Source organism: Meles meles, chromosome 9, assembly GCF_922984935.1.
Source record: "Meles meles chromosome 9, mMelMel3.1 paternal haplotype, whole genome shotgun sequence".
Lineage (NCBI taxonomy): Eukaryota > Metazoa > Chordata > Mammalia > Carnivora > Mustelidae > Meles > Meles meles.
In genome coordinates this window covers 67,993,320-68,011,718 of record NC_060074.1, presented here as the reverse complement: position 1 = coordinate 68,011,718, position 18,399 = coordinate 67,993,320, and the positions used below count along the sequence as shown (strand labels likewise).

At 35.2% G+C, this 18,399-nt stretch overlaps 1 protein-coding gene and 1 pseudogene across 2 annotated transcripts in view; one reads left to right on the top strand and one right to left on the bottom strand.

Annotated features, from left to right (window-relative positions):
• TLK1 (tousled like kinase 1) overlaps positions 1-18,399 on the top strand; it is a 143,950-nt gene that overhangs the window by 86,658 nt on the left and 38,893 nt on the right. For both annotated transcript variants that reach the window (XM_046018324.1, XM_046018325.1), the window contains 4 exons: positions 733-825; positions 5,806-5,916; positions 6,026-6,162; positions 9,163-9,351. In XM_046018324.1, the coding sequence (XP_045874280.1) occupies positions 733-825; positions 5,806-5,916; positions 6,026-6,162; positions 9,163-9,351 (530 nt within the window). The remainder of the gene's footprint in view (positions 1-732; positions 826-5,805; positions 5,917-6,025; positions 6,163-9,162; positions 9,352-18,399) is intronic.
• Positions 16,288-16,414, bottom strand: LOC123951200 (annotated as a pseudogene).

Here is an 18,399-nt window from a genome sequence, read left to right as displayed (position 1 = left end):
TTTGTTTATTGCTTCTTTTTGAACATACCATCCAAGTACATATAATCAGTGTTTTCCTGAACTTAATACTTGTCACAAGTGAACTTAATTAAAGCAATTCATTTGGGGTGTCTATATTTCACTTAAAGGTATCATTTGAAAATTAGATATTTTTTATGCTTACTTGATTTTATGAATTTGAGTATTGTGTTTTTCATTTTAACTTTTTACATGTGACAGTTTTTGGATTTTAGTGTATCATACTAGGGAAATTGGAAGAGTGAATCTTTTTGCTTAGCCATTTTTATTGCCCCAGTTTATTGCCATTAGACTTTTCTGTTGGGTGATGTCCAAGCTGTTGCACATGCATCAAAACATCTTTCTTTAGATGATCTTTAGGCTAGGATTACAGGTACATTGCTTTCAGTCACTGAATAGCTCTTGAAAGCTTTTGCTATGTTCAAAGATCAGCTAGCATTGATAGCATAAAGCAGTGGTTACATTCAGTTTTAATGCAGAACATTAGAATATTCTAAAACTTTTAGTAATCAGTTTTTTAAATGTTTCTTTGTAAGCTTGTAGAACTTATACTTCTGAAGATGTTAAAACTTAAAACTGTACTAAGACTTTTTGGGATAACTTTTACATACACAAACTCAAATATTTTCTTTGTTTTTAGGACTAAAATCTAGTTTTTATTTGCATGCAATGATGTGTATAATGGAGTTAGTAAAGTAGCTTTCTTTCATTTAGACTGATCTCACAATGCTGAAATTAGCAGCATTAGAAAGTAATAAAAACCAGGACCTGGAAAAGAAGGAAGGTCGTATAGATGACTTGCTCAGGGTAAGTAATAAGTCATGGAGAGGGAAAAAATTGAGTTAATTATTTGGCAATAATAAAACTTGAGGAAATACTTAGCATTATAAAAAATTCTTCAGCTGGGAAAAAAAGCAAACTTTTTCTGATAGTTTTAAGTACATGAAAAATCACTATTTTAAAGTGAAAATTATTAGCTTTTAAATGTGAATTGAGAGGGGCATCTGGGTAGCACAGTCAGTTAAGCGTCCAGCTCTTGGTTTCAGCTCAGGTTTTGATCTCAAGTTTGAGCCCCACATTGATTGGGTTCAGAGTGGAGTCCGCTTGAGCCTCTCTCTACCTCTCCCTCTGTCCCTCCCACTTACGCTCTCTCTCTCATATAAATAAATCTTTAAAATATATATAAATAAATGTGAATTGAGAAACAGTTGGAGAAATACAGAGAAGTTTGTAAAATTTATTTTCATTTGATCAGCTATCATAAGACCGATGGCCATTTCATGTTAGTTTTAAAGGTAATTGATTTTGTTTTAAACCTAACTGATATTTGATACTACACAAGATGAAGTAACTACTGCAATCCTGTGAGATTTTTAATTGAAGCTTTTTATTTTAATACTTTAAAATTTCCAATTTTAATTGAAACTTTATAAAAGGACATATCAAAAAATACTTAAAATGTGATTAAGGTAAGAAGCAGTGCTTCTCAGTCCTTGCCACTCAGTAGAATCACCAAATGGGAAGGGTGGGAAGCACTTTATAAAGGTACATGCCTAAACTTCATCCTGAGGGGTTGTAATTAAATTGATGTGGTGTGGGGCTTGGGCATTGGTAGTTTTAAAAACTACCCCCCCCCAAAAAAAAAACTCCTCCAGATGATTGTAATGATAATTTAAGCCAGCATTGAGAACTATTAGTATAGAAACTCAATAAAACCAGTGTCTCATCTGTGATCCTACCACAATTACCGATACCTTTGAAACATCCTGCTTGCCTTTCCTGATCCCATCCCAGTCACTCTCTCACCTTCTTTTACCATTAACTACTGTCCTAAGTTCTTAATTTATTATGCCTTATTATTATGGTTTTATCACATGTATCTGTACATTCCTAACATAGTTCAGTATTTTTTTTTTATTTTAAATTTTATTTATTTGAGAGAGAAAGAGAGTGCACAAGCCAGGGGAGGGTGAGAGAGGCAGACTGTCCATGGAGCAAGGAGCCCAACATGGGACTTGGTCCCAAAACTCTGGGATCATGACCTGAGTGGAAGACTGATGCTTAACCAACTGAGCCACTCAGACACCCCTTCGGTTTATTTTTGAACTTTACATAAAATTATGTTCTCTGTACCCTTTTGCCCTGCTTGTTTTCACTAAACTTTATGCATGGAATTGTCATGTACTTTGTTCATTTCATGCTCTCTCTATATAGTAAGGCATTATATGAATATACCATAATGTATATTTTCTGCTCTTGGTGGACATTTTGTTTCTGCTTTTTGTTAATATGAACAGTTCTGCTAAGAACATTATTGTACATGTCTTCTAGGGCAAATGTGGAAAATTTGTCTTACATTGTATGCTTTAAGAGAGACATGGCTTACAAATAAAAATATTAAATGATTAAAAAAAAAAAAGAGAGAGAGACATGGCCACAGTACATGGCATGTAAATGTTCAGTTTTGCTTTATAATGCCAAATTTTCCCCAAAGTGGTTGGATTAATTTATACTCCTATGAGCAATAAATAATCTTGTTGCTTATTATCTTTGCTAAGACTTATTATAATCAGATATAATAAATTTTTTTGCCAGTTCAATGGATGTAACAAAGTATCTTTTGTCTTTTATTATGTGTTCTCTATTTTCTAGCATCTTTTAAAATACTTACTAATTTTGTTTCTTCAGAGAAATAACTGGTCATGTTTTTTGCTCATTTTCCTTTTTTTTTTTTTTAAGATTTTATTTATTTATTTGACAGAGAGAGAGATCACAAGCAGACAGAGAGGCAGAGCAGAGAGAGAGGGGAAGCAGGCTCCCTGCTGAGCAGAGAGCCTGATGTGGGACTCCATCCCAGGATCCTGGGATCATGACCCGAGCCAAAGGCAGAGGCTCAACCCACTGAGCCACCCAGGCACCCTGCTCATTTTTCTTTAACCGACTGAGCCACCCAGGTGCCCCGCTGCTCATTTTTCTTAATGGATTGCTGTTTGTGTTTTTTTTTACTTTTAAAACATTTTTAGGGGCGCCTGGGTGGCTCAGTGGGTTAAGCCTCTGCCTTCAGCTCAGGTCATGATCTCAAGGTCCTGGGATCGAGCCCCGCATTGGGCTCTCTGCTCAGCAGGGAGCCTGCTTCCTCCTCTCTCTCTCTGCCTGCCTCTCTGCCTACTTGTGATCTCTGTCTGTCAAATAAATAAATAAAATCTTAAAAAAAAAAAAAAAAGAGTTTCTTATGGTTTGTCTCCCTCTCTGGTTTTGTCTTGTTTCATTTTTTCCTCTTTCCCTATGATTCTCTGCCTTGTTTCTTAGAGTCCACATATAAATGAGGTCATATGATAATTATATTTCTCTGACTTATTTTGTTTACAATAATACCCTCTTTCCATTCATGTTGTTGCAAAAGGCAAGAATTCATTTTTTATTTTATTTTATTTTTTTAATATTTTATTTATCTGACAGAGAGAAATCACAAGCAGGCAGAGAGGCAGGCAGAGAGAGAGGAGGAAGCAGGCTCCCCGCGGAGCAGAGAGCCCGATGCGGGGCTCGATCCCAGTACCCTGAGATCATGACCTGAGCCGAAGGCAGAGGCTTTAACCCACTGAGCCACCCAGGCACCCCAAGAATTCATTTTTTGATGGCTGAATAATATTCCGTTTTATATAATATACTACCTCTTCTTTATCCATTCATCCATTGATGGACATCTGGGCTCGTTTCATAGTTTGGCTGTTGTGGACATTGCTGCTATGAACATTGAGGTGCAGGTGCCCTTTCAGATGACTACATTTGTATCTTTTTTTTTTTTTTTTTAAGATTTTATTTATTTGATAGAGATTGCAACTAGTCAGAGAGGCAGGCAGGGAGAGAGAGGAGGAAGCAGGCTCCTTGCTGAGCAGAGACCCTGATGTGGGGCTTGATCCCAGGACCCTGGGATCGTGACCTGAGCTGAAGGCAGAGGCTTTAACCCACTGAGCCACCCAGGTGCCCCTCACTACATTTGTATCTTTAGGGTAAATACCTAGTAGCACAATTACTAGATTGGAGGTAGCTCTATTTTCAACTTTTGGAGGAGCCTCCATACTGTTTTCCAGAGTGGTTGTACCAGCTTGCATTCCCACCAACAGTGTTAAGAGGGTTCCCCTTTCTCCACATCCTTGCCAAGGATCTGGAGTTTCCTGACTTGTTAATTTTAGCCATTCTGACTGATATGAGGTGATATCTCTTTGTGGCTTTGATTTCTATTTCCCTGATTATCTCTTTGTGGCTTTGATTTGTTTTTCCCTGATGCCTAGTGATGTTGAGCACTTTTTCATGTGTCTGTTGTTTCCTGACTTGTTAATTTTAGCCATTCTGACTGATACGAGGTGATATCTCTTTGTGGCTTTGATTTGTATTTCCCTGATGCCTAGTGATGTTGAGCACTTTTTCATGTGTCTGTTGGCCATTCCTGTGTCTTTGGAGAAAAGTCTGTTCATGTCTTCTGCCCATTTCTTGATTGGATTAAGTATTTTTTGGGTGTTGAGTTTGAGAAGTTCTTTATAGATTTTGGATACTAGCCCTTTATCTGATAAGACATTTGCAAATATCTTCTTCCATTCTGTTGATTATCTTCTGGTTTTGTCAACTGTTTTCTTTGCTGTGAGAAAGCTTTTTATCTTGATGATGTCCTAGTAGTTCATTTTGCCCTTTTTTCCCTTGACTTTGGAGACGTGTAGCAAGAACTTGCTGCAGCCAAGGTTGAAGAGGTTGCTGTGTTCTCCTCAAGGGTTTTGATGGATTCCTGTCTCACTTTTAGTTCTTTCATCCATTTCAAGTCTGTTTTTGCATACGGTTTAAGAGAATGGTCCAGTTTGATTCTTCTGCATGTGGCTATCCAATTTTCCCAACACCATTTGTTGAAGAGACTGTCTTTTTTCCGTGGAACATTCTTTCCTGCTTTATCAAAGATTAGTTGGCCATAGAGTTGAAGGTCCATTTCTGGCCTCTCTGTTCTGTTCCATTGATCTTTGTGTCTGTTTTTGTGCCAGTATCATACTGTCTTGATGATTACAGCATTGTAATAGAGCTTGAAGTCAGAATTGTGAAGCCACCAGCTTTGCTTTTCTTTTTCAACATTCCTCTGGCTATTTGGGATCTTCCCTGGTTCCATACAAATTTTAGTATTTGTTCCAGTTCTGTGAAAAAAGTTGATATTTTGATAGGGATTGCATTGAATGTGTAGATTGGTCTAGGTAACATAGACATTTTAACGGTATTTGTTCTTCAAGTCCATGAGCATGGAATATTTTTCCATTTCTTTGTGCCTTCCTCAGTTTCCTTCATGAGTGTTCTCTAGTTTTCTGAGTACTAATCCTTTGCCATTTTGGCTATGTTTATTCCTAGGTGTCTTACAGTTTTGGGTGCAGTTGTAAACGGGACCGACTCCTTAATTTCTCTCTCTTCTGTCTCATTGTTAACATATAGGAATACATTTTTTGGATACCAGTTTTTTGTTGTTCCTATATATTGATTTTCTCCCAGATAATGAACTTAACTTAGCCAAGGTTATGTACCTTAGAGTGTTGGTTTGAACCTATGGAGTCTAGATACAAATTCCATGTACTTTCCACTGCACAGTTACATAGCACTTAACAGTATTATCAATGGTTAGTAGATGTTTAAAAAAATAATTTTAGTATCATACTCAAATACTTTTCTTTTTATGTAATTTATTGAGAATGTAAGAATATTCCTAAGTGTCTCATATACACAAATTCTAGACCTTTCCTGTTTTTACTTATGTTGTAGGCTAACTGTGATCTCAGACGGCAAATAGATGAACAACAAAAATTACTTGAAAAATACAAAGAACGATTAAATAAGTGTATATCAATGAGCAAGAAGCTGCTTATTGAAAAGGTAAGTTTAAAAAGTTCAGTGAATTTTCCTTTTCATTCCACTGGCCCTTTTTCACCTTGCATAGTTTTAAATGAATAAAATTGTTCATTTTTTTTCCTCCTTTTTTCAGAGTACACAAGAAAAATTGTCAAGCAGAGAAAAGAGTATGCAAGACCGATTACGCCTTGGGCACTTCACAACAGTTAGACATGGTGCTTCATTTACTGAACAATGGACAGATGGTTTTGCGTTTCAGAATCTTGTGAAGTTAGTCATTCTTACATTTTAAAAAACGTAGTGTTCCTTTGGGTTTTTGTTACTTCCAGAGATTATAGATTTGGAATTATGTTTTATTTCTACTCCTTACTGCTCTTTGAAATCACAGAATTTAGTACATTTGAAAGGAATGTAAAACAAAAGTATTACAATTTCAACTTTAGCCGACTTCTTGATTAGTCAGCATTCGTCCGTACTATATATTATTCTGAGTATTACTTTCCAAAATATAAACTGATCCTCTAGCTTTATCGATGATTTGGGAGGAAATTTTAATTTTCACTCATATATATGGATATATATGTGTCTTGGAATTCACACACACACACACACACACACACACACACACACACACATATCTATATATCTTGGGATTTTTCTACTTAGTTTTTTCCACAATCTCCAGTCATTACTTCATTGTTATTATTCAGCACTTGCTTGCTTTCTTTTCCTACGGAAAAGACAGGAACTTTTCCTCTTCTGCTTTAGATACAATAATTCACAAATTATTTGAGGAATATGTAGCTTTAGCATTTCTAAACATTGCTAAAGTTTGCTTTAGCAAACTTTAAAACAGAAATTGAATTAAGATGATGGTATATAGGGATAGATTGACTATGAATTAAGGAGTTAAGACCTGTGCTGCTTTTTTGTTTTTCACTCTAAAAATTTTTAAACCTCAAAAACAGGAGTAGTGCCAGCATCTCTATCAGATTTGCTAGAGTTCTATAGAAAATGGAGGCAAAGCTGCATCTAGTATATAAACATTTCTGTTTCAAATACTGGTTCCCAGGACTTAGCACAGAATGGCCTTCTCTCTCCCACCGTTGATTTATTTAGCTTTTGTTCAGCACCAGCTATGCTGGGTGCTAGGTATACCATAATGAAGAACAGAGTTCTTGTGATGCTAGGGAGTTTGGCTTTTAATTCAAAGGTTTGTATGTAGTGTGTGTGATCAGAATTGAGTTTTAGAAAGCTAACTGGTGATACATGTGGGACTAGTATTGGAAAAAAGATAAATTATTGACAGCTGAGGTATCCAAATGAAAGATGATTAGGCTTGAGCTACAATGCTGACAATGAAAGGTAGAGAATAGGAGATATATTTTAGATAGAAACCATGATTTTTGAATGTTAAATAGGCAAGAACTTCTGCTACTAAACTCCAATCTACAGTTGTCCTGATAATGAATAAAATAGGCTACATAATATAACCTTAAATACAAACTAAAAATACAAATCTGAAATATAAGTTCTTTGTAGCAAAAATTTCTTCATCAAGTGTCAGCAAAATTGGAGCCTCTGGGTTGGTGATGGTGAACACCTGGAGGTTTGGGGAGAGTCGTGCAGTTAGAGAGCACCTGGAAGCCCCACACCCTTAGCCCATACCTTACCCTATGCGTCTCTTCCATCTGGCTGTTCCTTTTTATAATAAACAAGTAATCTAGTTTTTAAAAAATTACTTACATTTCTTGTATTGTGGGCCTATTTTGTGTTACTACATATGCATATATTAAATCAAGCTGCGTATCTGTGTGAATTAAGTAGTTTATCAGTGACATAACCAAAGTAGTTGGTGGATGAGAAGAGAAATAAATAAATATTAGTAATATTAAATTCGTAATCTCTAAATTCTGTAGGCATTCCTAGATAATCAGATAATAGCTTTCTATTCATTCTAGTAATTCTTTACTTTCCATTAGGATTTTAAACATTAGGACTATTGCCATTTGTTTTCATTTATAGCATCTTGATTATAAATTGATATATAAATTAGAGCTCTAAACTAGCTTTAAAAATTAACTTTTTTAATTAAAGGAAGTTATATATTTCTATTTCCAAAGGAAAACTGGGTTAAACTCCTGATCTAGCTTTGCTGTTCATGAATTTTCTCCACCTTTTACTCTTCTGCTTCAGTGGCTATTGATTCTTTCATTCTGGTCATACTCTACTATCTGGCTAGAATCATAGGATCAGGCAGTATGTGTAAAGGCAGTTTTGGGTCAGCAGAATAGAAGTTCTATAGTTCTGCTTTAAGTAGGGGTGGGGAGTCAAGGAATTGAAACATTTGTCTTTTTTAAGTCTAAATACCATAACCATGTAGAGGTTTAAAATTTTTTTCTTAGCATGTTGAGATGACCTAACAGGGAATATGGTTACTAGAACAAGTTGTGTGATGGAATAGTTTTAAAAAGCTTCACTGTCACTTAGTCTTGCTCTGGTCAGATTGCTGAAATTAGAGTTAGTAAGCTTTAGATTCTTGAATAGGAAGCAGTAATACTTTTACTTTTATTAATTTGCTCATTTTTCAGTATCATGCTAATTTTTTTTGTTGCCCTATTTTTTTTTTCTTGTCAGAATTCTTAATTCATAAATTTCTTACATTTAGGTCAGTTTTTGTTTCATTTCAAGTTAGTGCTTTCACATTCCCAAAATCTTTTTGACATAGACAAATTTAGAAAATAACACTTTATTAACTTAATTGTCTTTTTAAAGTTTTTCTAGTAAGTGATGAGGTGCATGTTTAAAATTTCTGTGCTTATTTCTGTTCTTTATTTTAATAGCCCATTTGTTTTATTGAGCAAGTATTAACTAAATTCCTAGTATGTGCTGATGATTATGCTGGGCACTAGGAATATAGTAGGATATAAAATAGATGTGGTCTCAGTTTTCATGCAGTAGTGTGTCTAGAGACATTCTAATCAAGAATCTATAGGAATGATACTCACTAGGAAGAAGGAGGTGGAGATCTCCAAGGTACCATGAGATTAAACATAGCCACACATTTTTCCCTACTTCAGGGAATTTAGGGAATTTAGAAATGAATGCTTCAAATGAGACCTGGACAGTGAGTACAGGTAGGTTCAAAAAGGTGGAACCATAATATTTGTTAATGTTCCATGCTTTTTCATATTTATTAGTATATTCTTGTTTTAACTGTGAAGAGTAACAAAAAGTTAATACGGTTTTTTACATTTATTTTTTATACAGGCAACAAGAATGGGTGAATCAGCAAAGGGAAGATATTGAAAGGCAAAGGAAACTTCTAGCCAAACGCAAACCTCCCACGGCTAATAATTCTCAGGCACCCTCTACCAATTCTGAACCAAAACAAAGGAAAAACAAAGCAGTCAATGGAGCAGAGAATGATCCTTTTGTTAGACCAAATTTACCACAACTGTAAGCCTTCGTTTTAATTTTCCTTTTTTTTAAATCGTTGCCAGTGAGCATGAGTGTTAGATGTTATTATATTTACGCTAATACTTAAATACTAAAAATAGTTACAACCAGGAAGGAAAGCAGTATTAAAATTTACTTCTAAATTAATAATATCCAAATACCTGAATTCAGGTATTTTTTTGTAAAAAAAAGTCTCCACTTTGTAAGTGGAGACTTACTAATCTTTTTAAATGAAGACATAGCAGCTAAGAGGAAACTGGAATCCTCTTTCTTCATGTCTGAATGATAGAATCAGTTATTAGTTTTGGTTATCTAAATTCTGTATTTCCATTAATGTTACTTTTTCTGAGAGAATATTAAACAATATAACTAATATTTATTTTCTTAACCTATGAAAGCAGTACATTGGTAGGTTATAGGTATTGTTTTTTCCCTTTCTACTTTTATTTATTTTCTAAATTTTCTAAATCAGTGGTGAACTACTCTTTATAGTTTAGTGGGCAAAGAGCTTTTTAAATAATTAAATGCTTATTATACATAGAAAATTGGAAAATATGAAAGAACATAGTATTATAGACCATGATTCCATCCACAGAGAAGACCATTGTTAAAATTTTGATTTACAGATGTGTCTGAACATGTAATTTTTTTGTTCTGCAGGAACTGAAGTTTTCTGAGTGGAAAATACATACATACATACACACACACACACACACGCACGCACACTGTTTGATGTTTCTATGTGGGTGTATTCTTTCTTCCCTGTTGAAAGATAATGTTTCATCTGTGCTTTGATTCCCATACGCTGCTACATGAGGGACTCTTCTGTGGATACCTCCTTTATCTTCTATCGTCAGCTTTTTGTTCTCTACTGGTTCCTTCTTTTAGAAGACAAAATGAAACCAAAAACTCTGCTTCAATTCTATATCCCTCTGTTCTAGTCTCCATATCCTATCGTCTTTATAACCAGGTTTCTTGAAAGACTTGCTTGTACCAGTCTCTTCTGTCTCACCTTCCATTTTCTTTCTTAAATGAAATTGCCTTTTAAAGGTTAGCTATCTTTTTGATGCTCCATGCCATAGACATTTGAGTCTTTAACTTGGCAGCATTGAATAGTGTTGATTTTTTTTTAAGATTTTCTTTATTTGAGAGAGAGAGAGTGAGAGAGAGCCTGAGAGGGGAAGGAAGTCAGAGGGAGAAGCAGACTCCCCATGGAGCTGGGAGCCTGATGCAGGACTGGATCCAGGGACTCCCCAGACCATGACCTGAGCCAAAGGCAGTCACTTAACCAACTGAGCCACCCAGGAGCCCGATTATTGTTGACTTCTTATTTTTTCCCAAAGGACTCTATCTTGCCTTTAGTTTTTGAAATACTTTGATCTCTGAATTTTCATTTTTCTCCTCTGCTCATCTTCTCAGTCTGTTCTGTGGACATCATTTGCATTACCAATTTGTAAAATCTTAGTGTCTTTTAAGGATCTGTCTTGGTCATCTTACTTCCTACTTTACATATTTTTCTTGAAAATTAGCTACTCTCAGAGTTTCAGTTATCACATATATGCTTCTGACATCCAAGTTTCTGTCTCTTGTCTGCTTTTCTTTCTTGCATATTAAATGTATCTCAGTTTTGAATGTCATATCCTTGTTATCAGTACTTAAGTGCTTCTTAAGCCTTTTCAAAACTGTATTTACTGGGGCGCCTGGGTGGCTCAGTGGGTTTAGCCGCTGCCTTCGGCTCGGGTCGTGATCTCAGGGTCCTGGGATCGAGTCCCGCATCGGGCTCTCTGCTCAGCAGGGAGCCTGCTTTCCCCTCTCTCTCTGCCTCCCTCTCTGTCTACTTGTGATCTCTGTCAAATAAATAAATAAAATCTTAAAAAAAAAAAAAAGTCTAGGTTTAAAAAAAAAAACTGTATTTACTAAAAACACAGAACAAAACAAAAACAATTTACTATTCCTGTTCCAGTTGGTCTCTCTCCACACACACACATACACTCATCTACACATCCACATACACACCCCTTGCCTTTTGCTGTGTTTTCTCTGTTAGTAAATGGTACTACTGTCCTCTCAGTTCTATATGCCAGGTTTTTATTATCATCCTTCGTATTTTAGATCAAGATTTCATTTACTTTTCTTAATCCATTTTTATTATTTTCCATTAATAAATAGGTGGTAATAAGCTTATTTTTCAAAATCTACCTTAAAACCTACTTCCATCTTCAAACCTTTTCTAATCCTAGGGGCCTTTTGTAAATTGGAATTAAAACATTCAGCTATTGATATTTTTTTTTTAAATAGCAGATGGTTTACTTTTTGTAAATTAATAAATTTGTTGTTTAGTAAAAGGTAGATGGGTAGATGAGTGGTAATACAGAATACAGTGTGTGTTAGGTTTAGCTCCACTCCTGCGAGACACCAATCCTTCTAGATCTCAAGTGTACCCATTTATGTAAGTCCCCATTGACAGACAACATTCTAACTCAAGTTACTGTCCTCTCTCACTTGGGTTATTTTTTTCACTGACCTCTCCTTTCAGCTTTGGTTTAGCAATCCAGTTCATTTTCATTTTGCAATCAGAATCGTTTTTGGAGAATATCCTTTTGTTCTCTTGCCACTTTAACGTAGCTCTCTGTTTCTTGAATCATAGAATACAAAAGTCCTAAGAAGATTTCTGAAAGCACTTTGATCTGACATTTTCGGACTACTCTAACCTCATCTTCTGTCACTAACCAGTGCCTACCCTTCATTGCCAACTTTCAAACTCCCAACCCATGGTTTTTAATTCCTTTTCATCTTTTAAATCCTATACTAGGTATTTCTTCCTAAAAGCTTTTCCTTAATCCCTGAAGTTTAGAGGTTAATTATCACTTTAATGTGATAGTGTCCTCTGTCTCTTCAGTCACAGCATCACCATTTACTGTGTTAATGACACTAGAAACAGCCTTCATGTTTTCCTTTCCCTCATTCTCTGTTTCTGTAACATCTTGTATTTGTCCATCTTCATTGCCATGATCTTAGTACAGGACCTCAGCTCTTTTTTTAACCTAGATTATGGTTTCTTACATGTCTCTTCATGTCAGTTTCACATTTAACCTCCTTCACTGACCTTCAAGATAAAATTCACCTTCATGAAGGACTCTTCATAGGCCTTATTTTTCTCTTTCATTTCACTCCCTACATCTGTCTTACATCTCATATGTCAAACTCTTTTAGTTCTCTAAGCAGATTAGGAGTCCTTGTTTTTGTGTCTTTATACATCTCGTTCCTTGCCTTTCTTCACCTGTCTCATTGCCTGTTCATCTTTTAAGGCTTGGCTCAAATACCAGTTGCAGTAGAAAGCCCTCTCTAACTTTTTTTCTTCCCATTTTCTCCCCCATTTCCTCAGGTTAGGTGCCCATAGCCTTTTTATATGTGCCTCTTCTGTATGTAGCATTTATCTCACTGTTTTATCTCTATATTCCCAATATGTAGCACAGTTTTCTGACATGGAAAGTGATCAGTAAATGCCAAATTCTGGTACATAAGCATTTGATTGAATTTCATTTTCTCCTTCTCACTAGTTCCTCCTTCATTTTTCCACTTTGTCACAGGTATTTTGCTTACTTGCCTTCCAAGATACTTAATAGGCCTAACTATTGTTTAATAGTCATAGACTTGTCCTATTTCCACCTCACTTTATGATACATGTTGACTGAGAACTAACCCTAAAGTGAACTGCTATGTGTTTTTGAAATGGCAGGTGAAGTGATACTGCATAAAAGTTTGACTATGTCTTTATACAAATGCAGATTTAAATAGGGAAAAAAGCCATAGAAGCACTTTTTTTTTTTTTTTTTTTTTTTTAAGATTTGTTTGTTTATTAGAGCATGCAGGAGAGCAGGGGAAGGAAAGGGCAGAGGGAGAGAGAGAATCTCCAGCAGTCTCCCTGCTGTGGGAGTCTCTATCGATGGGGGGCTTGATCACAGGACCCCAAGATCATGACCTCAGCCCAGATCAAGAGTTGGATGTTCAACTGTTCAACCGGCTCACCACCCAGGTGCCCCAGAAACACTCTGGTTTATATATTAACTATATTTTAGTGGCTATTCTCTGCAACTATCTTCTAAAAATTCCTTTTGAATAACTGTTTGGTGGTAACTAGAATATCTAGTGTATTTGCAGAACATCTAGTTTAATTAGAAGAGAAACCATAAATCTTAAATATTTTTCTATCAAGAAATTAACATAGAAAATGAAGCTGCTACTGTGTAGTGGTTAGGACTTTAGCGTTGTAGACAGACAGATGTGAAATCTATCCTTGAGTCTTTCAGGTTATTATTTTTGGTAAGCTCTTTTACTTCTTTGAGTCTCCATTTCCTCATTTGTAACAGTACCTATATCATAGTGTTGAAAGGATGATATGAGGTAATGCGTGTTAAAGTACTTGCGTGGTTCCTGGCTCTTAACTATAATTAATTTTCAATTTTAGGTTTAATTTAATTTTAATTTTAAATAAAATTAATATAATTAATTTTTAACTACCAGCAAGATTCAGTTTTGTTTTAAAGATTTTTTATTCATTTATTTGACAGAGATCACAAATAGGCAGAGAAGCAGGCAGAGAGAGAGGTGGGGAGGTAGGCTCCCGTCGAGCAGAGAGCCCGGCGTGGGGCTCGATCCCAGGACCCAGGGATCATGACCCGAGCCAAAGACAGAGGCCTTAACCCACTGAGCCACCCAGGCACCCCTTGGTCAGGTTTTTTAGACAGCAGTTTCTAATTTTAGTCACAAAGACTTCTTTTATTCAGAATGGTTTGTATAGATAATATTATCTATGGTGTCTAAATTACTCTTGTGTTAATTGTAATTAATTAATTTTAATCAAAATTTTGACTTCATGTTAAATACATTTTAAATTACTAATTTTATTTGTGTATTTCATGTTGCACAGAGGATGATTGCAAAGTAACAGTAATATTTTACCTTCTATTTTATATTAAGGAAATTTTAGAGGTCACTATGTTTTCTCATTAAAGCTTTAATTTTGGGGCACCTGGGTGGCTTAGTGGGTTAAGCCTCTGGCTTCGGCTCAGGTCATTATCTCAGGGTCCTGGGATTGAGCCCCGCATTGGGCTTTCTGCTCAGCAGGGAGCCTGCTTCCCCCATCCCTCTGCCTACTTGTGCTCTGTCAAATAAATAAATAAAATCTTTAAAAAAACCCTTTAATTTTAACTCAAGATTATATTTTCATATCATAAAGTTATTTAGTGGATGTCTTGTAAATAATATGGACCTTTTTTAATTAAGAAAATTTATTTTTAGAGCAGTTTTAGTATATAGCAAAATTGATCAGAAAGTACAGAGAGTTAACATGTACTCCCTGTCCCCACACACAACCTCCACCACTATCAGTATCCTGCAGCAGAGTGGTATATTTGTTACAATTGAGGAATGTGCATTGGCACATTATCACCTAGAGTTTGTAGTGTACATTAAAATTCACCTTTGGTATAGTGCACATTTTATGGGTTTTGACAAATGTTTAATTGATTTTTTAAAAAATGCTGTCTGAAAAATCTTTCATTGGAGCATTTAATCTATTTTCATTTCATGTATTTATCTATTTATTGGGGCTTAAATCTGGTCTGTCTTTGTGCTATCGATTTGTCCTGCCTCCTCTCTGTCCCTTTTTTTTTTTCTTTATTGGGTTGCTCAGTTTTTAATTTCTCTCTCTTTATCTCTGTCAGACACACCCCCTATGTAAAGACATCTTTGTCTGGTATAGTTACTGTATTCATTTAAATGTTACTTGCATATTTATCTTTTTTTTTCCTCTTCATTTATTTTTACGGCTTCAATTTTTTTTACCTAGTAAGATCTTTCTGCCCAAGAAAACCCTTTAGAAATTTTTTCTTTTTAGTGTGGGCCCCTTGGTAGTGACACCTTTCAGTTTTTTCTTGGTATGAAACTAACTTTATTTTGCCTTCATTCTCAAAATTATTTTTACTGGTTTTAGGGTTTTAGGTTGATGATTATTTGAAGGTATCTTACTGTCTTTTGACTTAAAATTATTACTAGATAAGTCACCTGACCATAGAAGAACCATATTGAATGGAGCAGAAGCAATATTTGAAGATGAAATAACTGAGAATATTTTAAAGCAGATGAGTAAGATTGATCTATAAATTCACAGTGGCCAGAGAATTCTAAGTATGATGAATAAAAAGAAATACCTAGGCACATCATAATGAAATTTCAGAATAATCGGGGCGCCTGGGTGGCTCAGTGGGTTAAACCTCTGCCTTTGGCTCAGGTCATGGGCTCAGGGTCCTAGGATCAAGCCCTGCATTGGGCTCTCTGCTCAATAGGGAGACTGCTTCCTTCTCTCTCTCTCTGCCTGCCTCTCTGCATACTTGTAATCTCTGTCAAATCAATCAATCAGTCAATCTTAAAAAAAAAATAGTAAAAAATTTTTCAGAAAAATCGAGGCAGAAAAAAATTCTTAACAGTCGCCGGGGGGAGGGGGGGGCGCGGGAAGAAAAAGATATATTGGGAGTATAAGTTAAGAAAAAAATATTCCAGGTAAATGCCAACCAAAAAAAGCGTATTATATGAGACACAATAAAACTTAAGGCAAAAAAATTAAAATGAAGTGGTTATTTCATAACTATAAATGGCTCAAATTACTGGGAACATACAGTAATTCTAAATTTGTGTGCATATAATAACATGGCCTCAAGATAAATGAAAAATTGGCAGTATTTAAGGAAATATAGACAGATCCACAAGTCACAGTAGATTTCAACACACACATTTCTTAGTAATTGAACATACAGATAAAAAATAAAACAATAAAAAAACAGGACACACAGTATGGATATAGAAAATTTCAGTGGGATTGATAAACTTGACACTTGTAGAATACCCCTAATATCTACAGAGTAAGTGTTCTTTCTTAAGCATGGTCTCTGAACATAAAAATTTATCACATTAGGTCATAAAGCAAGTCTCAACAAATTTCAATTAGCAATAATCGCGCCTCGGATAAACCTCATTGGCTACGATACTGCCACTGCGCAAAGCTAAGTCTCAACAAATTTCAAAAGAGTGAAAGAGTTTATATAGGACTGGGATTGTTTCTTGAATTTTTGGTTGAACTCATGGATAAAATTTAGAGGATTAGAATCATAGAATATGTTCTCTGACCACAGTGGAATTAGACTAGAAATCACTAACATTAATAAGTAGTGAAAAAATCTCAGTGGAAACTAGAAAAATATTTTCAGAATGAAATTGCCATATAGCAAAATTTGTGAGATAAATCTGACCAGTAGCCAGGGGAAATTTATAACCTTAAGTACCTGTATACAAAAAGAAGAAAATCTAAAACTTTATAAATTAAGCATCTATTTCAGTAAGTTAGAAGATGAGCAGTAGAATTAACCAAAGAAGGAAGAAGAAAAAGAGCAGAAATTAATGATACAGGAATTAAACATATATAATACAGAGAATCAACCAATCCAAAAAAATGTGTGTTTTATTCCAAAACAAAATTAAACTAATAAAATTGAAAAAGAGAGAAGACAACCATCATCAGGAATGAAGAAAGGTAATTTACTATAGAGTCTATAGATATTTAAAGGAAAACAAAATAACATAAATGGCTTTAACTTGAAATTTTTGTAAAGTGGATAAATTTCTAAAAAAATCTAACTTGCCAGAATTGACACTAGAAGAAACAAAAGTCTAAATAGTTTGTAACTATTAAAGAAATTGAATCTGTTATTAAAAAATTTGAAAGTCCAGGGGCCCCTGGATGGTGCAGTTGGTTAAGCACCTGACTCTTGGTTTCTTGGGTCAGGGTGTGATCTCAGGGTCATGGGATTAGGCTCCAAGTTCAGCAGGGAGTCTGCTAAAGTTTCTGTCTCCCTCTCTTACTCTTGTGTTCTCTCTAAAATAAATAAATAAATCTTTAAAAAAAAAATAAAAGTCCAGGTATGGATGACATCATTTATGATTTGTAACATCCACTTAAGGAAGAAGTAGTGTCAGTCTTTTTAAAAACTTTTTTTTTTTTTAAGTAATACCTAAGTCAGAAATACTTCCAGCTTATTTTATGAGACCAGCATGATCTAGGTGTCAGAATTTAACAAAGATTATATAAAGAAGGAAAGTTACAGGCTAATCTCATTTCATAAACATAAGTGTAAAAATCTTAAAATATTAGCAACCAAATATGTAATATATAAAAATGATAATTTATTAAGACCAAGTTGGGTTTATTTTAGGTATCCAGGGTTGGTTTAACATTTTAAAAAATCTGTAATTTTTCCATGTAAGGAGAAGGATCATATGATAATATTAATAGATGCCAAAAAGCATGAGACAAAATTCAGCATTGATCTTTTTTTTTTTTTTTTAATTATTTATTTTGGAGAGGGTGTGGGTTGGAAAGGGGGGAGAGAGAATCTCAAGCAGCCTTCCTGCTGAGCACAGAGCCTGATGTGGCACTCGGTCCCACGGCCCTGAGATCATCATCTGAGCCAAAATCAGGAGTCAAGAGGCTTAACCAACCAAGCCACCCAGGCACTTCCAGCATTGGTCTTTGATTAAAACTCTTAGCAGTCAGTAGAAGAACTTCCTTAATCTATACTGTACATTGATTTTTCTTTTTGCGTTTATATCTGCATGCTGTTTACTTGAGTCACCATTGTGCCCGGTATGCCCTTTTTCTTCTTCCTGGCTTCCCTCTGCTGCTCCTCTTTAATCAGGGTTAGATGTTATCTCTTCTGTGTTTTTCCCTACTTTCCTTCAGATAAAAATTTTTTTCTTTGCTCTTTGTAGTCATAGCTTTATTACCCAGGATAATCACCTTATGTTAAGATCAGCTAATTAGCAACCTTAATCCCACTTAATCTTTTGCTGTGTAAGGTAATGTATTCACAAACTCCAAAGATTAGGATGTGATATCTTTGGAAGCTGATATCTCCTTACCCATCTCCTCTCTGACCCAAGATTCACATCCTTCCCTCATGTAAAATACATTCGTCCTATCCCAACATCCCCAAA